At 36.5% G+C, this 22,543-nt stretch overlaps 1 protein-coding gene across 1 annotated transcript in view; it reads right to left on the bottom strand.

Moving 5' to 3' along the window:
- The window catches only part of stk10 (serine/threonine kinase 10), a 60,867-nt gene that overhangs the window by 34,292 nt on the left and 4,032 nt on the right, over positions 1 to 22,543 (bottom strand). Inside the window, exon 2 of the mRNA XM_081390399.1 lies at positions 14,804 to 14,968. Within this exon, the coding sequence (XP_081246525.1) occupies positions 14,804 to 14,968 (165 nt within the window). The remainder of the gene's footprint in view (positions 1 to 14,803; positions 14,969 to 22,543) is intronic.

Consider the following 22,543-nt stretch of genomic DNA (forward strand, 5'->3'; position numbering starts at 1 on the left):
TCTAACTTTAGTTAGTGTGTAATGTTGCTGTTTGAGCATAAACAACATCTGCAAAATTACAACGCTCAAAGTTCAAAGCAAAGGGAGATATTTGCTTTTAAAGAAATCGCTTTTTAAGGACTACAACAAACGGCTGGTAGAGACTACACAACATTCCTCCCGGGTTAGTGACATCACCAACCCTAGAATTTACATAAACCCCGCCCCTGAACATGATTTATAGATTATCAAGACAGAATATGCTAATCCATGACTAGAAGATTACTACACAACAGCTGCATAAATTCATTAACAACCATTCAGAAATGTCCTGTTGCTTCTACATGTTGTCACTTCTTCCTGAGTCTCTCCATCATTGACTCCGTTGACATCATCTGACTCCGGTTTGAACATAAAAGGCTAAAAGTTTTAGAAATTTTCAGTGGTAAAAGGACACAAGCTGTTGTAGCTACACACCCTGTGCTGGGAGCAGCAGCTCATTTGCATTTAAAGTGACAGGCACAAAACGGTGCGTTTTTGCTCACCCTAAAAAAGTGGCAACTTTAACATGCTGTATAAAAATATCTGTGGGGTATTTTGAGCTAAAACTTCACATACACACTCTGGAGACATCAAAGACATATTTTACATCTTGTGAAAAGGGTATTATACCAACCCTTTAAATTTACCATGAAACACCTTTTTGGTGATTTTTCAACAGGTTCAACACAACATGATCTACTTTCTAGAGGTCATCTGAAATAATTACTCAATATCAATCTGCCTTGAGCAAGTTAGGCCAATAGTAAATCTGTATCATAAAATCATATAGCCTATCATAAAACCTGAAATGCTATAACGTGCCTAATAATGCATCACATGTTCAAATCGAGAAAACTTTTTATTTCTGTGTGTGTATCAAAGATATTTATTCTTCTTCCCTGTGATGAGTTCACAAAACACAAAAATAGTCATGGGTTTTGCATGATAACCATCTTCAGCAAACCATTTTGTTTTTGTAGTCAAAGTGCATTCTTGAATCATAAGAAATGCCCAGTGTTTCGTCAATGCTCTCTCTGGATTAATGCGGTAACTTCCGCTTTGTTTAAAGTGAGCCAAGAAAACCTACACCTCGCATTGCTTGCCAAAACAATACTTGACCTTCACATACTGTACTTAGTCCATCACTGACATGAGTTTGCAGGTTTTGCACGTTGTTCTCCAAACGATATACGCTATAAAAAGTCCCTAAATGTCAGTAAAAATGTGTAAGAAATGACAGGAGTAACTCCAGGAACTGACAGAGAAGGAGAGTCTGAGTAAAACTGAAAGAATGTGTCACAAACATCATCCGCCTGTCAATCATAGTATAAATCTTGATCAGATCCTGACCTACTTTAAGATGAGGATTCCTCATGTGTCATAGTTTTGACATGTTAAAAGGAAGTTTGCCCCCCCCCCCAAAAAAAAACACACACTGTGCCATTGTGTAATCACATGTCATTCCAATCACATTTTACTTTTTTACTTGTGTAGAACAAACAATTTGATGTTTAGCAGATTGTTTATGCCATTCGCTTCCCATACAATGACTGAAAAATTACAAGGCACAATACAAGCATTATTAAACTAGTCCATATGTCTTATGTGCAATACATTTCAAATCTTCTGAAGTCATACGATAACATTGTGTGATGAACAGGCCTAATTTGTCACTGTAACATTCTTCAAATTCATATGGGTTTGGAACGACGTGATTAATGATTACAGAATTTTTAATTTTTGGGTGAACTACTCCTTTAGGAATGTATGACAGATTCTTACATTTTGAGTTTGTAATGTCTTGTCGATACTGAGCCAAAACTGCAAAAGTATTGAAAGTGATTTGCTGGAGGAAACACCCTCCCGCCTAAGCAAAGCTCCCCACCCTCATGGCTCGACCCAAATGGACTGGTAAACCCAAGTGTGTGTGTATTTAGTGATGGAGGCGATAACACAGTGACACAACGTTTCATGAGTGCCTCCAAGATACATAAACCGCATACCAAAGAGAAAAAACTAACAAACAAATGTGCAATCCAGTAAAACTGCTATTTTCTGTGATAGAGATCAGCTTCACCCCTGAGTCCCTCTGCTTATATTTGCACACTCAGACAGACATGCAAACAAACACATGAGGGAAATCCCACTATTATTTATTTGCACTTACTGGTGTTTGGTTGTCCTTAGAGTGTTTTGGTTAATATCTATGTGGTTATTAATTGGTGTAGGTTACCAATGCCCACCCTTTACCAGACGCAACACGATGCCACGACAAGCAATAAAATGTATATTTTCCATGTTAATCAGTTTTTGTCAGAAGATCCTATTTTAGAAACTCTGTGACGTCAAGGTTAGAACAACAAGATGCAAAACATGGCAATGATAATCTCGAATATCATTTTGCGCGACCTCTATAGCCATACTGTATACCGTAGTTTTATCTGTCTTACACTGTATAACAAATTAACTGGAACATTGAGTGATAATATTTCAAAGTGATTTCCATAATTTTGACAGATTGACCTGCTCTAGAAAGATTCCAGTAAACACTACTAAATATGGATTGAAAGTGAAAAGGGGAGGCTATTACATTTTAAAGCATCCGTCTGAAAACAAACCTGGAAAGAGACGTGAGGATTTGGGGAGAAAAATTAGAGATTCTTAGTGGATTCCAGTGAATTATTCATGGGATATATTGTGAATTAAATCGGGAGAGCAGACCACAAATGCGCAGTTTATGTTGTCCTTTTTTATACTGTTACAGGAGAATACAAATGAATAAAGAAAAGAATAAGGAGGAAAGGAATGCAGCGACTGAAAAGCTTTTCCACAGATATTCTTGTCATTCCACGGCACGTTAAAATACCAAAACATTACATTATTCCCAATAACCTAATGATTTGAAAAGATTTGATTCAGTCTTTTTGAGTGGAACTTCCCCAAACCGGAAGTGGCTCTCATAATCTAAAATGTAGTCTAGGCTCGTCAGGAAAAAGGTGGATAGCAAAAACTGAGCACGCATATAGAATAAGCAGAATAATATCATGTGTTGGTGTGGACGCTAATATAGTTATCGTTATAGTTATATTGTAGGGCCTCATTTATAAAATTATATGTAGGATGGGTCCTACATTTGATCTAAGGCCCTGGTCACACCTGGGATTAAGATGCGTTTTGGTCGATCGGATCACAAGAGGACGACTCTAAACACAGGTGTAAACGGGTCTAAAATGTTTTGAGCTCGTCCACTTTCACCACTTCCAGAGGGAGTTGAAAACACATTCGACCGGATTGCTTTCGTAGTGTAAACCCTTGAGTTCAAATGCATTCGAACATCCACTAAAAGACCGTCTACTCTCCAACTACTGATCTAATGAGTGAACATTATAGGAAGAGCTCTAGCCAGACGGGGTTTAAACTTTATCAGCTGAAGACCCAAGTTTGGTTTGAAGAGAAAACGTACCAAACACAATGTTCTCTCATCATTCCTGATTTCTAACACACACTCACAGCGTTCGGCTGGTCTTGCGTCTGTCAGAGAGGAAACTAAAGTTGATGTTCTCCGTGAGTTATTCTTTCATCTCCGGTTGAATTCATATGTAAATTTGTGAGCTTATTTTGTCTATTAGATTGAAAGATCTGAAAAAGCCCACACATTTACCCGCTCATAGACCCTCCCCTCAAAGAATTAAGGACAGAAGTGGTTGAATGTGGACAAAAGAGACGGATTAAAACACCAGGTGTAAACGGGAATGTGTCTCCCTTGTCTACTTGTGAACCGACCAAAACTCATCTCAATACCAGCTGTAAACAGGGACTAAGATCATTTCTCAAATATGCGTTCGCCTCTGTTCCAGATGTGATTTCTATAAATTGCTAATGATCTTGAAATTGTGAGTAGCTGAATTGCCTTGTAAACGCCCCCTTATTGATGTCACTAACATATAAAACAGCAACTGTCAACGTCCAAATCCTTTACTTGAGAACGGTGAGCGGCAAGAAATGATTAAAATTCCAATCATAATTCACCATTAGGTTTCATACAAAACGTTTACAACAACTAAAATCACATGTACGCCAAAATTGCATAATCTGGGTGGCCTTAAAAACATGTTCAGATTCAAGTTTAAATATTTTATCATTATATATAGTAGTGCTTGCCTTAGGGACATGAATCTATGGTTGCCAAAAACAACAGCAGATCATAAGGCTGATGTCACATGATCCAGCTATTATGTAATTGTTTTATGACAGGACCGGCCATCCCTACCAATGGCCCAACATTAGCCTAGGCTCCACCATTCCCATGACCCTGCATTGGACAAGCAGTTTGGATAATGGATGGATGGGTAAATGTTGAATCATAGCAAACAGTAGAATCATTTACTGTTGCCATAACAAAACAAAAAAAGACTCACTTTCAGCATTTTCATTACTGAACACATGCAATAACAACACCGTCCAATGAGTCACTGTCCCGACGGATAATCCAGGCGTTTCCAAACAATAGACCCGTGACTGTGTGTTTACAGAGGGAATGTACAGGAACTGCATATCCAACAATACAGCTATTAATACAAGCTCTTGAAAACACGACTGAAAATATAGTGAGTAGGTATCATAGAAGCAATGGTAATACTTAAGATTTGATGATTAGTGGCTCAATCACAAATAAGCATAAGACGAAAAAAATGTGTATGTTGGTTTTGAGGGGAAACCTTGAATAAATACAATGTTCATATGTAAATTTGATGTAAAATACATTTATGTAGATATATTTTTGAATTTATGTCTATATAGCAATGTATTTTTTTATAACATTTTTGGATAGGTAAATAACATATGTTGTATCTTGAATTTATGAACAATAATTAATTTGAAATGTGAAATACCATGGCCATATCATTGAAAAAGTCTAATTATTTAGGCTTAATTATTTTTCTGACCTTGGCATACAGTCATATCACATGGACTGTGATATAATTTCCTGTTTTTTTTGTTTTTGGCACAACAACAAAGTGGCTTCCTGCACTGTAATTGCTTTGAAGGGTTTTCAAAGATGAAAAATATTTTAAAACACAATCTTAATCTTATTTACACATCACCTTGACATTTTTCACATTTTTTCTCACGAAACAAAATCAACATTAATCCAGAAATTGGATGACCAGAAAATAAATGACCAGATCTGGACTCAAACAAAAAACAAACAAACAAAAAAACTGTTATATAGTTACATTATAAACAAAATGTGATTGTTTTTATTTCAGGTAAACACCTGTCAATGTTATTAAAACTGGCGAAACCAGTCAACGTGAGTTTAGCATCTTAGCATCTCCGTCCACATGTTAGTGTCTTACTGACATTTCTGAAATATTCTAGATGGCATACGCCGATGCCTGCAGGTTCAGGGAGGCAGAACAACCAGTCAGATCACAAGAACAAAGTCAGATTGTGAGCGTCCGTGCAAACACGGATTCCTCGAGCGCCTACGCACATATCTCAGTAAAATGCAATAAGAGGTTAAACAAACAGAAACGATTGAGGCTTTAATGAGACAAATCCACAACACTGTTAACAGGAGTCAATAAAGACTGCATTACTCGACTGATTCTGGACACATGCCCTGAACCCTATTCAACCTGATAAATAATTAATTATGATGATTATCACTTTCACCACACTGGCACAGAGCTCCACACTTACATTTATACTTAAAGAGATGAGCAACAGATGGCTTCATTCAACTTCCCGATAGAGAGGTGAATCACATCTTTTTCCATGACGCTTTACAGCCACCTGACTACTATGTTTAATAGTATGTGAAAAAACGAAGTATACAACAATACAACAGGGCTGCACAATATATCAAAATATCGCAAATGTATATATCGTGATATGCATAATGTAACGGCTTGCAATAACGGGTCATGAAAAAAAGACAAAGAAAATCACTCGCTGCTCTTGGCTGAATAACTTTTGTAGCTTTAATAAGAATCAGTATATATGTAATTCATACAGTGAAAACTAAGCAGTGTTTTATTTTTACATTTGATTATTCAGTTTCTGTTGTGAAATAAACCTAATGTAGGATAACCTGAACCCTGTGGTTTGCACTGATGTTAAAATAACACTTCTTTTATTAAATATTAACAACTTACGCTACAGTTAAACACTGATGTTCACTTTCAGAAGCTGTAGGGATGTTTTCTTGTCACAAAAAGAATGTGAAACACGTATGTAGTTTATATTTTAAATATATTTTAAAGTTAATTTAAGTTTATTTTACACACTTATTATCCTATCGCATATCGAATATCGCATTATTTAATGTTATCACATATCGCATTTTTCTACAATATCGTGCAGCCCTACAATACAATGTCTTAAAACAGTTGATTGAATGGACATTTTGTTAATTCCATCTTTCCACTCATTTTGTCTTCTCATATCGTTTACTCACAGGGCTTAAAAGACAGCTAACGTTCAAAAATACTATAAATTTGACACTATCGGATGAGATGAATAAAGACATTTATTATCTTCTGTAGACAATAAATAGAAACTGAATGTTATATAATTGATTAACTTTGAAACATTGACGGTTATTGAACTAAACTGAATCAACACTGAACTAAATTGTGTTATTTAACCGAATTATTCAACAGAATAATGACAATTGTCTTCTACAGAATTGAAATTAAATTCCATAATTAATGATTTTTGCAACACTTCTAGTGCCCTGTTTATTTATAAGAAGCTACTAATGTATAAAGCTCTATTAAAATAAATGTGACTTTACTGAGTACTCAACAGATAAATCATGAAGTTCAGATTATTGCCCATTTAATTCTTCATAGTACATAGCGTCTTCAAATAATGCTAGTTAGTAAAAAAACAATCCTATATTGTTGACCTTCGCGGAGATGTTGCACCCATAACATGAGTTCATCAGATTATACTGAAGCTGAGAAGAATGAAAGAGGATAAGAGAAGATTATGTCACGCACAGACGGAGGAGAAACAGTCGTGAGCTGACCTCATTTATCCGGCTGCTTAATTGGATCTTAGATACGACAGTTTACAAGAGTTTAGAAAACGCAATGGCTGACGCCCGGTGATCAAGACGGTCACACACACACACACACACACACACACACACACACACACACACACGTGTGAGTCCAGGCACGTTTGCCCCCCGACGGATGAGGGCAGAGATCCTCACACACCTGTTACATGTTTACATGGCCGCTGACTGACACACACTTGAACAACAAATCAGCAGATCAATGTTAGGTGGTAGGTGATGCATGTGTTTTTTAAAGGTGTCATATAATGGTACATGCACTTTTACAAGTTGATTGTACTGAAATGTGTGTTGGCAGTGCCTGTACACAACCATCATAAAATGATCAAAATTCATCCAGTGGTTTTTTTTTTATCTTCTTATATGTTTTCCCCTCTCTCAAATCAAGCCGTTCGATTTTGTGACGTCACAAGAACGGACGCCCCTCCCACGATTGTTGATTGACAGCAGCGTTTCAACACAGACCCTCACGAGCTGTCAATCATAGTCCGTGCGGACCGGCGCGGTCATTGTTGATACGCTGGAGCACTGTCTATGAGCAGAATGGCGTCTAAGCGATTGTGGTGTTCTGTTCTTGGGTGTAATAAGGAACACAGCATCATTTTGATGTTCCTAAATCCGAACCGCTGGAGTGAACCATCTAAATAGTGGCTGAGTTTTGTTTTCGAAGGGAATATTCCCCACGATCAACGTCAATGCTTTCATGTTTGCGCGAATCATTTCACACACCAGACTGCTTTACAAACGAGGGTCAGTATAAAGCTGGTTTTGCTAAGAAGCTGCTCCTGAAAAAAGGATCGGTACCAACTATTCGTGTTCCTGCTGCACCTCCAGAAGAAGAAGTGAGTGTAACGTTTTATTAACCTTTATATTAATATTTATATTAATCTTTGCAAATCGCTAGCACGCTTCACGATGAATGCGGCTAAGGTTTACACTCAGGGTACATTACGGCATGTTTTCTATGTACGACGTTTTCAATATAATTCATAATCGCACGTTTATAATGAACAAGGTGTTATGGTTATTGTGTTACAAACGGTGTACGCACAGAACAGAGGGGCGGAGTGAGCAAAGCTCATTATCATTTAAAGACATATGCACTTAAACGGCCTGCTGAAAACAGAGCTGTTTTTGACCAGGTAAAATGAGTGTTTTCTTAAAATACTAATGCGAATTTTTAATTAAAGTATATTACAAACTTTTAATTTAGACCCTAAAGAATCATATTAGCTTGTACAAAAATGGCATTATATGACCCCTTTAAAGGGTAACTCTCGCCAAAATGCAACCTAGGGTCCTAACTTGTTAATCTACCCGAGGCAAACTTTCGTGTAAAAGCATAATTAGAATGGAAACGCCACTTTTAAGTTTGACCGTATTTTCGTTTTCGGTCAAATTGCCATTTGAATGGGAGTGTTTGGATCAAAATTTGAATCAAAATCGCTATTTTTAAAACACTAAGAAGGCTCGACACAACATGAAACTTTGCTTCAAGTGTCACCAGGGGCTCTACACATGAACTCCAGCATTGAGAACATTGTTTGTGTACACAGAGTTTACTAAAAGAAAGATCAGAAAGAAAGTGTCACATGCTCACTCTTTCCAATTGTCGGTTTTGGCACCTGATACTGGTAGCCGATTTTTTTGAGCATATTTATTTGTTGTTTATTTTCCCTATTACAGACCAAACTGGGCTTAATCAACAACAATGAGGCAACCACTGCATTTTAACAAAGACTTTAGATATACAAAGACGGTGCACTTGTATTACTATGAATGAAAAAGTGCAACGCGCAATATGGCGGAATAAGTCCCGCCTTCTAAATAAAAGAGCCAATCAGCACTTGGCAAAGTCGTTGTGTCACTGTAGCTTTGCCGTCACATCATCCAGGTGGTGCTGCACATTGGTGGTGTTTGAGGAGATAAAAGTAAAGCTTCCGTACGTAAAGCGCTTTGAGCACCCAGAAAAGCGCAAAATTACACAAATTATTATTATTATTTAGGAGATCTGTTTTTTTTATTTGATTTGCATAATTTCTAGATTTAAAGCAAAAACGGTCAGACTAGCTTTGTGAAATGATGCTACATAAAACACCCGCACAAAACATCAACAACAGCAGAGGGACGTAATAAAAATGCTAATTCACTCTTTGTCAGTAGGTGGCGCTTATGAAAAAGCAGCGATATATCGTATCTTTGGATGCCACTTTATACAAAGCAGTGCTAAGCTTATCATTATCTTTAATAGGCATTATTCTGGGGTAAGAGGAACAGAAAATGCCATCAAAACTTTTTTGAAGACAGTCAGTTCCCTTCAGAGACATTCACATAAATCCCCACCCCAAATTCAATATTTATATTTTTCTTCCCATATTTCGAGCATCAAGAACAGTATTTGCTCTCCTCTTTGTGTCCGTCTTCAACATGTCCCCTCTCTGGCCTGTGTTAACGTTCTGTTTATAGACTTTGAAATATTTCCAAAGAAATTATATTTTTGGGAAATGATTGCTACGCAGTTTATGTGCAAGTCCGGAACAAATATCAGCCGAAATAAAACATAAAACTGGTGTTGGGAGCAGAAACTGGCTGCTTTCGATTGATGGCCGGTGCATCTCCAAAATGAGATTTGAACAATTTTGACTGAACAATGTATAAAACTTTCATTATAATGTTTCAATATAAATGTTTAAGCATTTACTTGTTACATTAGAAGTGATTTGCATCATTGCATCATTCAGTGGGCCCTTTTCTTTCTGGTTATTGCTGATCATGATTTATTGCTTTATTGCTGATCATGATGAAGAACTCGAGCACAAGAATTGACTTTGACCATTAAGAAACCACAGTAAAACAGAAATAGAGGTGGAGATCGTATGGGATGGTGGTAACAATATACAGTGTTCACTGCTCCTTTCAAAATTTTGTTTTGAAAAGCTGACAATCTCTGTGGGATTTTTACCACTTTTGATGTAAGATGCATATATGCATTTTAAGACCTGATTTGCATATTTAAAAGGTTCAAATATGACTGTTTCTAAATGTATTTTAAGTTTAATTTGGAAGAATCCTATTTACCAGTGATGCATTCCCATCAGAGGAAAGTGCTTTTGAGACAGTAAAGGAGAATTACAACTGTGGGAATTTGTTTTTGTGGTGTAAATATGAAAATGTGATCTCTTCAGAAATCCTGTGCTTCTTCTCACACATATATGAATACTGGTATACAGTACCAGTCAAAAGCTTCGAAACGTTACTATTTTTAATGTTTTTGAAAGAAGTCTCTTATGCTCATCAAGCCTGCAGTTAAAAAAAAAAACAGTAATATTATGAAATATTATTACAATTTAAAATAATGGTTCTCTTTTTTAATATACTTTAAAATGGCTTGATGAGCATAAGAGACTTCTTTCAAAAACATTAAAAATAGTAATGTTTCCAAACTTTTATACTGTTCTGCAGTGCATTATTGCATTATAAATGCTATTTCACACACTATAAATACGAGTCGGAAGGTGCCAGTTTCCATTTCAAGATACCAAACATCAACATCTTTCATTGAAAAGCATCAAGGAAAATCCAAATCATGGCTCATTGGATAAAGTCCTTTTAACCATCTGTTGTGCATTGCTGACATCCAAACATAGACAAACAAATGGTCTAAATGCCTAAGGCCTGTGGACAGTCGGGTGCTTTCAGTTCAGCATCTGAATCGCCAGATTCTGTGAAGACAACTTGACACACTCAAGTCAAAAAGAACAAGTGCTTGTTATGTTTGACAACAAGACAAGTGTGCAGCTATTTCCCTTCACAAAACCCCACACACATTCCCATCCGAATGTTTTCCTTCGAGAGCTTGGTCGACCAGACGCCTCGTCCACACCCAGATATGCTCATCTATGACACACCGTAGCATTGCCCAGACAGCTGGGCCACACCTCATGCTTTAGTATGAGCAAACTTAACATACGCAAATGCTAATTATAAACTTTCCTATTATATATCTATTACAATTCTAATATACAACAATGAATCAATAGAGCGCTGCAGGGATGACGTATTTTCATAGGCCAACCCTGAAGTCAGAATCACCCAGATTCCCTCGACAAAAACCCGATTACTGCAGAAATAAGCTCTGTGACCAATACAAGTTTATGATTCTTACACGTTTTGTTGTTTATGATAATCTTCCCCAATGAATGCCAGATCTAAACCTAGGCTATAAACGACCTATATGATCACAATATCTTAAGCTCATGTTAACCACAGACCTTATTTCACATATTTAACCGAAAACCCATTTACTTTTTTGGCCTAAAAAAAAAAAAAAAAAACTCTTGCTGCACTCTATAAACAAGTGAAAAAATAGTCATAAGTATGTCCATAGCCCAGTTACGAAGGCTACCAGAGTTTAGAATTTAGGGTTAGAGTAGTTTCCTTCAAAAGGAAGTCTTACTCAAACACTATGAGATCTGGAGACACACATCTTCCAGAAAAGCAAATTTACCGTCACACTGAGGAATTCCAGCAATGCTTTAATGGCTGCTCATGAAAACGTGCTTTTACAAGCTGTTTCCCTTGACAGCATGTAGACACAATCAACCACATTCACTTATCAACTTCTATTTAGTTTTTAGCTATACTTGTCCTACCCTGATGAACAACAATGTGAACTATGGCGATTAGCAAATGGTTTACATATAGACATCGTTTAATTTATTACTCAGTAGCCACATTCACACAGACGCAGCAGAATACAGATGTCAGTCCTGATTCAGGGCGTTAAATATGATTATGTTCATGCGCTGTTCAGTTAACGAGAGTGACAACAGTATTTTAGAGCCCAAGTTTTCAAAACCACATTTTTGGGGCTACGTTCACACTGTCAATTTTTGGGATTAACAACCATTTACTTACAGTTGCGAGTCTCAAAAAGTCCCGTTCACACAGCAACTTACAGTAGCGTCTCTCTCGAATATTGTCTGTATGAACGTGCAACAACAGTCAAGCCTGTATTCTTTTAACACTAACAATAGTGACAGTGACCAAAGTAATATCAAAGATGGCGACGTCCATGAAACTGAAAAGTCTTATCACATATGACACGACAAGAGTCCAATTGAGCCGTGAGTTCATCTGTCAAATCTTCATTAACCGACAGAAGCTTCAATGTAAACAAGCGTTATAGCTTGTTATAGCGCCACCAAGTGACCAGTTGCGTTTGCTTTTTCACGTGAGCACAGAATTAGCTCTTACATACTATGTGCGTCAAGTTTGGTGAAAATATCTCATTCCGTTCATGAGTTATAGCCAATTAAGTAAAAGTGGCTCTGCCCACTTCGAACGTTTTGGCGGCCCTTAAGCCGGGGATACACTTAACGACTGTAAGGCCGATTATGAACGTAATTTGATACTTACGACTGATCCTGCCAGTTGCGTTCAGTCGGTGTTTAAAATCTGCTCCAGTCATTGGAAACAGTCTGTGTGTTCAGTTCACTCTTAGATTGTTTAAGTGAGTCGTTAAGTGTCCCCCCCAAGCATTAGAGACCATAAATCAAACTTTTTTTGATAATTATTGACAATCATACTCCAGAGAATCTTGCTGCACTGGTTTGATTTCGATCGGGGACTAGGACTAGTTCACAAAAGTATGTTTTTCAAAAAAAATCTAAATACCTGCAAATTTCGCTAGGCGTGCATTTTGTCCGTTTAGGAGTTATAAGCCATTTCGTTCTTTTGACCGCTGTAGCGCCCCCGTCAGGCCAATCGGTGCGAGCCTTGGTGACGTTGTAGACAGTGTGAGTACTACCTGCCCTCAAAGTTTCAAGTCTCTACGACTTACGGTTCGGTCTGCCCGATCAGTTTTAGATGGAGAATGCTGAAGCTTGAAAATTTTAACAATTACAATAGGGTTTCAGGGTTACACGCGTGAACCCCTAAAAAAAAGAGATTATGCGAGGAGAAAAAAAAAAAGACTATGTGAAGACTGATTGTTCAGAATAAGATCTATAACATGCATTGAGATGCAAACATGCAATTTTAATTTCATGCCGAATCAGAGAAAAGGTGACAAAAAAACATCATGAAAAATTGCATTATAAACGGACTTTAGTGAAACGATAAATGCTGAATATTTAAATCTTAATATTTGATGCTAGGTATTAGTGTTGCACGATGTATCGATACTTCAAAAGTATCGCGATACTCGGAAATTAAAACCGTCACGATACCTACATTTATCAGTATCGATACTTAAAAAAAAAAAAAAAAAGCCTCCCTATGGACGTCTGTGTTTTTTTCCTGACGCACGCAGCAAAGAACCTGCTGCTGTCAGTGTCATGTGACAAAACACTACAGAGATGGCTGCATGTGCGAGCATAATCGTTTATATACTGTCTATGAGCACAAGTGGTCCACGACTCGTAGAAAAAGATGACGCGAGGAGGAGTGACATATGGAAGTAAGTTGCCTACCTTGCTCTGTTGCACGGTGCACCGATACTTCAAAAGAAAACCGGAAATGAAATACGTCACGATTCCTTAATTTATTAGTAGGCTATCGCTTCTAAGAATGACCGCGTTCCAGATTTGTAAAGGCCTGACACACACTGGCTGCGTGTCGTGTCCGTTTTTATTTCGGCTCCCATGATGTTAACTGCCTGCGTGACACACGCGTCTGGGTGCAGCTCGAGACGCGCGGAAAACGCGTGCATTCTAGAAATCTATTTTTCACGCGACACGCACACGTGTTGGAAGCGTTTCCAGGCAAAATAGAATAGGAAAAGATGTTTCTATGTCATTTTGACACGAATACATATTAATCAATGACATTTTGATGTTTGAAAGATTTGACAAATACAATATAAAATGTAATTTAAAACATATGATCGATTTTCAAATATTGCACCTCTCAATACTGAACGAATTATTCTGTAGCCTATTTTGCAGTCAACACTGCCGACGTTGTCTTTGCTGCTATATATATTTATGTTTAACATGAAGTATAGGCCTTCCACAACTCTCTCCCCACGTCAAATATATCACCAATAAGGCTTATCATACCAGTATTAAACATTGAATAAAAATATGAACAGCGATTATATTAAACAAAGTTCAGAATCAAGATAAAGCTCTTGTGTTTCTTATGATAAATGAGATAATGCTGCTAAATGTATATTTTTTTTTACCTTGAATGTCATTGCTCTAATTTATTTTTTATATTTTGATATTTCATATTTTGTTCAAATGTTTAATATATCTGCTGTTCATATGTTCATTTATTAGTGTGTTATATGATTAAATGTTGTCCCGGTTTTAAAATAAAGCACAGCAATGATATTTGAGAGTGTTTCTCCCTTTTCAGGAAAAGTATCGAAAAAGTATCGAAATCGCAATACTTGACTTGGTATCGGTATCGAAACAATAATTTTGGTATCGTGACAACACTACTAGGTATAAGTTTAGGTGTTCTCATTTGAAAAGTAAATATTAGCCATCACATCTGCTATTTATTTTTGTATTTTTTTGTCAGATTCGGGAATCTGCATGGCGGCTCAGTTATTTAATAAGGGTGTGCATTTGACGTCTCGAAAGATGATAAATGTAAACCCGCTGAGCAATTCAGATGATATGCAAGACAACACACCTCAGTCACTTTTAAGAAAGGTCAGTTTGGTCAGTTTAACCAGCTTACCGACAGTTTGTTGTCGAAGAAGTAGGCATCCAGCAGTTTGACGATGTACTGATGGTTGCAAGATGCTAAGATGTCAATCTCCACCACATAGTCTTCCAGCTCCTCCTCACTTTTGGTTTCGATCACTTTAGCTGCAGCTAGCACACCGGTTTCTTTATTCCGGGCCTGAAAGACAAAGCAGTTTCACATTAAAACACAACGTCAGCGTGATCAACATTACAACATCCTGCTGATGTTCCCGTTCCACGCTCGTCCTTTTGGTGCGGTTAATTCACCAGGCCTCTGGGATTCACGTTTAGCTCGTCATTAGAGCTGAAATAATGGGCATTACTGCTGCTTCACTGCAAACGCTGGTGACATTGTGGTGCGGTCACTGAAGTTGATGCTGTCATTGATAAAGGTTTGATGGGTTGTAAGTATTCTTCAGCGTACAGTGTGCATGATAGTCAGAGTCTTAAGTGTTTTGTGCAACGGTCTGATTTAGATGTCTATCTGAAGTCTGACTATCTACTATATCTAAGCCATAGTCAAAGTCTATCTTTGTGAAACCGGCCCCAGGTCTCAAACCCCGCCCTCTCCATGTAATCAGATGGGACACGAGCCAAACTAAAAAAAATCCAGGTACACATCAAATCATTTTTCTGTCATTTTAGGTAGTTCTCATCACGTAGACGCATGTTAAAAGTTTTTGATTTCCCCAAAACTTTGGTTTCATTTAGTTATTTGATGCTATAAAAATGTGGTGTAACATCTTGATTGACAGCAGTGCTGGCGAATGAGTCTGCGGGAGTGTGGGACTAGCCTATACTTACGTATACACCAGCGTACACATGTAAAAAAATGAAGTATACTCTGGGCTTTACTGGTGTTTGAAGGGGAAGGATTGAAAAAAAAAGGTTATTTTATATTTTGATGAAATATATTTTTTTCTTTGAAATATCGTGCATAAATAAATCGCTGCATGAATCAACGCAAATAAGAATGTCCATGATAAAGTCAAAAGAAAAACATCTACAATGTGTCAAGTTTTTAGAAATGTACTTTTCTAAGGCTTCAAGTTGTATTTTTCTACTTGATCTTGGTTTCAAAAAACTTTTTTACCAAATATTTCATTAAAAATGACTTTTAATAAAAAGTTGTGATGTAACCAAGAAAAATGTAATAACATATTTTCTCTTACACCTTGAATAAATGTGAGCGCACACATCTTAACCATAATTTTAACTATTGTCAAATAAAGTATTTTAACAAATATCATGAATGTTAATTCATAAACACATTTCTGAAGAGTCAAACCACAGCATTTTGAAATGTGAACTAACCGTGCCTTGCCATAAAGATTAAACGATCTGACATTTTAAGATTTCCTGACCTTGAGGGTCATGAGGTTTTGCAGGTGCTCTTTATAGGACATAATTTTCTATTTGATTTGTTTATAGAGTGCAATTTGATTTCGTGCTCTGCATCCACCACATGACTTTCTGATTTAGTTTTTCAAAACCAATGAGCAGTGAATGTTTTTCAGTGAATATCTCTCCAGATATTAGGCCAGTTTCATCACCTAGCATGTGATATACAGTATATGTCAATGCCGTGGGAACATGTAGTGTTCGTATGAGGCGCTGGTTGAGATGCAGTCACTCACTGTGGTTAGCTGGCATGTTTTTAGAGGAAACACTGTTGCCAAACCACAAAAAAGCAAGACTTCCGCTTATTAGTCAAGCAACTCAACTAAAACATGATTTGGCACAGCTAACAATAAGCAAGGCTTGTTTAAGTTGGCCTGTGATGGTAATAAACAATAAATGTAATACAGGAGAGAATGAAAGTAGGACAGTTTTTTTTTTTTTTACATTTTATGAAAACAAACAACCAATGCTAGGGTACTTGTTGTAGTTGGGTGGTTGCTAGGGCACTACTGAGCAGTTGCTAGGGTCATGCAGAAAAGTCCCACTGTGGTTCAGATGAGTCACACCTGATGTGACAATTGACCATGTAAACACGATTCTAACGAACATCTGTCTTATCCTCCGCTCAATTAAATAATGGGAAAAGAAACTTAAAATTGTGACCCTGGACCACAAAACCAGTCTTATGGGTATTTTTCATCTGAAAAGCTGAATAAATAAGCTTTCCATTGATGTATGGTTTAGGATAGGACAATATTTGGCAGAGATACAACTATCTGAAAATCTGGAATCTGAGGGTGCAAAAAACATCTAAATATTGAGAAAATCGCCTTTAAAGTTCTCCATTTATTGAGCTTCATTCACTCACAAAAATACATTTTTTATATATTTACTGTAGGAAATTTACAAAATATCTTCATGGATCATGATCTTTACTTAATATCCTAATGATTTTTGGCATTAAAGAAAAATCAATAATTTTGACCCATACGATGTATTGTTGGCTATTGCCACAAATATACCCATGTGACAGTAAATGGTTAGTTAATGCATTAACTAATGGCCAATGTTAGCTTATTGTGAAGTGTTATCAGTTTCTCTAATGTAATCATACTTTTTAATCCATGCTTACAACTATAACCTTCAAGCTAAATGCTTTTTTAGACTACTTTTAACTTTCTAGCCAGGCTTTCTCAAAGCAAACACCAAATTTGTATCTAGTTTATCAGTTTTCTGAACATTGTTTCATTGCCTTTTATTGGTTGGACAAACAGATGAGAGAGAGATTGGAGATGTGCACTATAACAGTTCAAGGGCTCATCGCCTCAAAGAAGCATAACCATAAATAAAGCCCCAAATCCACTTACATATCCGCTGAGAGGATTATGGCACCTGACAAGAAGTCAAAGCTTCTCATCTGACCTGAGCTAAATATCCTGGAGAAGGGCCATCAGAACAACACCCTGAGCAACAACAGCACAATAGTGCACTTTCAACCCCTGTAATGCTCATTTCAACACCCATAAAAACAAGATACACACCTCTATTTACATCTGTTTTCTGCAGAGCTGCTTTATAGATGAAACTCATTTAATATTTGATGACTTTCACAATGAAACTGAATCAACACTAACTAATTTCAGCTAAACAATGACACTCTTTTCTTCTGGAGCTAAAATGAACTGAAATGATCATTAAATCATTTTCCTGTGTGTCACTGTGTAAACCAATCTGTATAAAGCGCTATAAAACAAATAATGTTGACTTGACACTCAAGCTGTTCGACAAACTTGAAGATTGGTTCATGTCATGTCAGAGAAATGTGACTTTTCCTTGTTTTTTGTTGTTTTTATTGAATTATTTCAACCAAATTTAGATCCATAATTTAGAAATGCTAAAGTTTCTACTCTAAACCATTCTTTAAAATGATTCATTTATTTGGAAACGCTCATAACAATGGATCCATATTGTAGCTTTGTTGATAATGACAGCAAAACACGTCATTATCGCCACGCAACTCCTAATCATAAAAGTCTGAGAGCTTTCAGAAAAGTTTTCTACTTGTATTTACAACAAACAAGAAAACATGAACAGATTTGTGGATGAATAACTATCATTAAATGTTGTTTCCTATTTGTAATTATGATACAAATTAGAAAAAAGTAGGGGTGCACGATATATCGGCCGCCGATATAATATCGGCCGATATGGTCATTTTTTTTACACATCGGTATCGTTCCGATGTCAAAATAGGGCCGATGTGAACAGGCCGATATTTGACGTGTGAATTTGAAGATGAAGTTGACGATGCTGACTCGCGATCTTAGCAGTAGTGAACGAGGCTGAGAGAAATACACATTTCATACAGATGACATAAGCAGAGAACAGTCTGTTTTCTTTCGTTTTGAATTGTTCTGTTTAAAAATAGATGTTTCAAGCTTTCTATGTCTCAGGTCTGTGAGGCAGGTAGGTTTCGGTTCATTTGAGACGCGCTTCAGTTCAGGCGCCGTCGCCTCCATGTCCTGATTAAATATTTTCTAATATTTACTTCTTATTTATTTTTGATGAAACATTGATCAAAATGAAGAAACAATTAATACAAAACGAAATTAAATTTAAAGACAGGCTTTGTGCTTTCTGTTTGAGGTCTCTGTGAAAGTTTTAAAGCGGTCTTTAGTGCCGCGTTCAGACGTGCGTAACAGAGAACTGTCCCGTCAGTAACATTGTTAACGCAGTTATGTTTTTTCCCTCTTCATGACACATTTTTGATTGATCGTTTTTTGACTCGTAGATATTTGAATATATTGCTTGATATTTGATACCTGTTCGAATTAGATTTTTCTCAAAAGTGACAGCATGTGTGATTTGTGGATTACTGATAAGCGCGAGTGGAGAAACAGGCGTTTATTTATTAATTCTCAGTGTTGAGAAACGTAGCCTTCATGTGTTACGGTATTGTGTTAATAATAACTAAAGTAGCCTACCTAATTATGTTACATATTTATTTTGTATGAAAACTAGCGCGTTCGTTACTTATGGATTAAAAAGTAGGCTATTGTATCAGTGCTGCGCGAGCTCTCCCTCACAAACACGGATGCGCGCACACAGAGAGAGAAGACAATTGTAAAATGAAAAATTGACGGGCTAAGTTTAAATTTTGTTCTTGCTTGTTTTTTTTTCTATCAAAATGTCAGAAAGCATTTTGTATCATCCATCCGTGTTTTTAAAATTCGTTAAATGACGGACATTTTACTGTTAACACAGCCCATATGTCGGATTCGTCTTATAGCCTACTTGTTATTATTTTTAGAATAAGTGATTCGTTATGCTGTTATTGGACTCCTGTCTATTCATTGTCAACTGTTTTCTATAAATATGTTTGTATTGGCTAACATTTATTCAGCTGATGCGTGTCCTGTTTAAAATGCGCAGTGTTCAAACGCAAAGACAGCACGTCACAAATATAAGCCCTTTTCCCTGTGGTATTTAGTATCATATTTGGATATTGGAATAATAAATTAAGTAGCCTATCTTAATTGTACACAATGTTCCTGTTTTTTTTTTTGTTTTTTTTTTCTAAGGGTTTCTTAATTTTAGACAAGTTGACTAGCACACATTATATGCAATGCAATATAATGCATGTGTGTCGTATGTGTGACATATTTTGCATACAGGTAAAGGTGCCCAATATCAGTAATTTCTAAAGTAAAAAAAAAAGTGTTTTGGAAAATAGCTCTTTATTTGATAATCATTAAAATTTGTTTTCTAGAGATATCGACATCGGTAAATATCGGTATCGGCCATAACAGCAATATTAATATCGGTTATCGGTATCGGCCACAATTTTCACATCGGTGCATCCCTAGAAAAAAGCATGAACAATTTTTTATACAATATGATTTTGTATGAAACTCATGGTAATTCCCACACAACATACAGTAAAAGAATCCAGATTAAGTCATGTGATCTACAACTAGTTGCCGAACGTATGTAAAACTAATCGAGAAATTGACTCTTTGGTGATCGTTAAGGATGGGAGATAATAGAGGATTTGGCAAATCAACAAATTATTGAGTTGATCTCAATAAAAGTATTAAATTAATAAAAGCACCAGATTTTCAATTAATATAGGCTATAATATCAAAATTCAATCATAAATTTGAAGCAACTCATCTTTTTGTAACAAACAACTGATTGGTTTGTGTGTGTTTTTTTTATTAAGTGTTTAATACTGTAAGTGTTTTGTCTATTTATGTGCAAGCACTACTAGTCGTAATTAAAGGAGTCGTTCACTTTAAAATGAAAATTAGCCCATGATTTACTCGCCCTCAAGCCATCCTAGGTGTTTATGACTTTCTTCTTTCAGACGAATACAATCAGAGTTATATTAATAAACAGACGCTTCGAGCTTTATAATGGCAGTGGATTGCAACCATCAGTTTGAAGCTCAAAAAAAGTGCATCCATCCATTATAAATGAACTCCACACTGCTCTGGGGGGTTAATAAAGGCCTACTGAAGCAAAGCAATGGGTTTGAGTAAGAAAAATAAAGTAAAATTCTAGCTTCCAGCCATACGGTCTAACGCAGTCTCTACTTGCATATAAAGCGCAACTTGTGACGTCAGAATTAGCGTAGTGTGTCATGGCGTAGTGTAAATATCAGCAGTACGTCTCACATAAGTTGCGCTTTACCCTTAAGTCGGATCCGTATGTTCGTTTGGCCGGAAGCTAGGCTAGTTATTTTACTTTATAAAGTTTTAAATATGGATATTTTGCATTTGGTTGCAATCCATGCCATTATAAATCTCGGAAACGTCTGTGTTTATTAATATAACTCAGATTATATTCGTCTGAAAGAAGAAAGTCACAAACACCTAGGACGGCTTGATGGTGAGTAAATCATGGGCTAATTTTCATTTTAAAGTCAACTACTCCTTTAATTGCTTCAAGGAAATTAATACAAATATATATATTTAAATGTGTAGAAACATTATTCTTAAGTTACTAACCTAATAGGGCTTATTCTTACATAATATACTGAGTAACCTTGTGCCTCAAACAATATTATCTTTACACAAAAGCTACGCCTTGGACTCATTTGTCATCATTATCATTGAATGTATTATGATAAATGGAGCCAATTTCACTGCAATTCAAAGACCAAATGAAAGGTCATGACAAATACAAATACACTTAAGTGTTCGATTATCTCCCAGTGTTAAAGTTCAGTACAATCAATCCAATGGTTTCAATGAATTGTGTAGCAACTGCAAAGCTACAAATAATAAATGGTGGAAACAATGAGGCCTGAACTAGATCCTTAAATGTGGAGAATGCTGTAGTTTAGCTAATATGCAGAAAATGTTCATCTCCACCCACAGAGAAGAGGCTCTTATCATTGTGAAGCCAACGACACTGAACACTGGTGATTAGCAGACCTCGGGGATCTACGCCAGAAACACGTGATTTCATCTCAAACTTCACTCTGAAGAACCACATCAAACTTTATCCCTGACAGGAGTTCAGGTCCGACGGGTTGCTGTTCACACCGCTGCCATGTGCTTACACACGTGTGCCATCAATAATTAACAATCAAAGAGATCCTCAGCATTAACTAACCAGAAATACCAGGAGAAAACAGACACTTCACTCCTCCTCAGAGCCCGAAACCGACACAATCAACACGCTTCACACTCAAACACTGACAGAAATCCACAAGTATTTGGATTCCTCACTAAATTATGAGACACATCTGAAATTTGGCCATGATTCGATTGAATTCAATTCTGTTATTTTGGTAAAAGACTAAATATTTATTTTTAAAAGACAACCAGATAAATCAAATGCAATTTCAAACCAGAAGTAGAAGCAGAGTAAATAAATATAATCTTGTAATTATGTTGTGGAAGAGCACAAATAAACAAAATATCTGGCCATACTGTCTCTTAAATGTGATATTAAAAACATAAACTTTTTGTTTCTGAAATAATTATGATTATTAGTTACATTGACAAGCATCTAAACTATGTTTGGTTTAGGTTTTTTTATATTATTTATTGGCACATTCGGTAGTCATTTGTTTTGCTCTGTCATTAGAGTAATTGTGAGATCTTGAGGATGAGGAAGTATTCAAATGTGTAACAATACAGATAGTTTTGATGATTATAATGAGACTGTTCTAGCTTTATTTCATCACATCTCTTGCTGTCAGTGTAGAGGTGTGAGGGGCCATTCACACAGAACGTGTTTTTCCATTCCAAAACACTATTTTCATTGTTTTTTCTATGTAAACGTGCGCTAGACGGGTGTATATAACGTTGCGCTCGCATCT

Source organism: Scardinius erythrophthalmus (genome assembly GCF_964197995.2).
Source record: "Scardinius erythrophthalmus genome assembly, chromosome: 17".
Taxonomy (NCBI): domain Eukaryota; kingdom Metazoa; phylum Chordata; class Actinopteri; order Cypriniformes; family Leuciscidae; genus Scardinius; species Scardinius erythrophthalmus.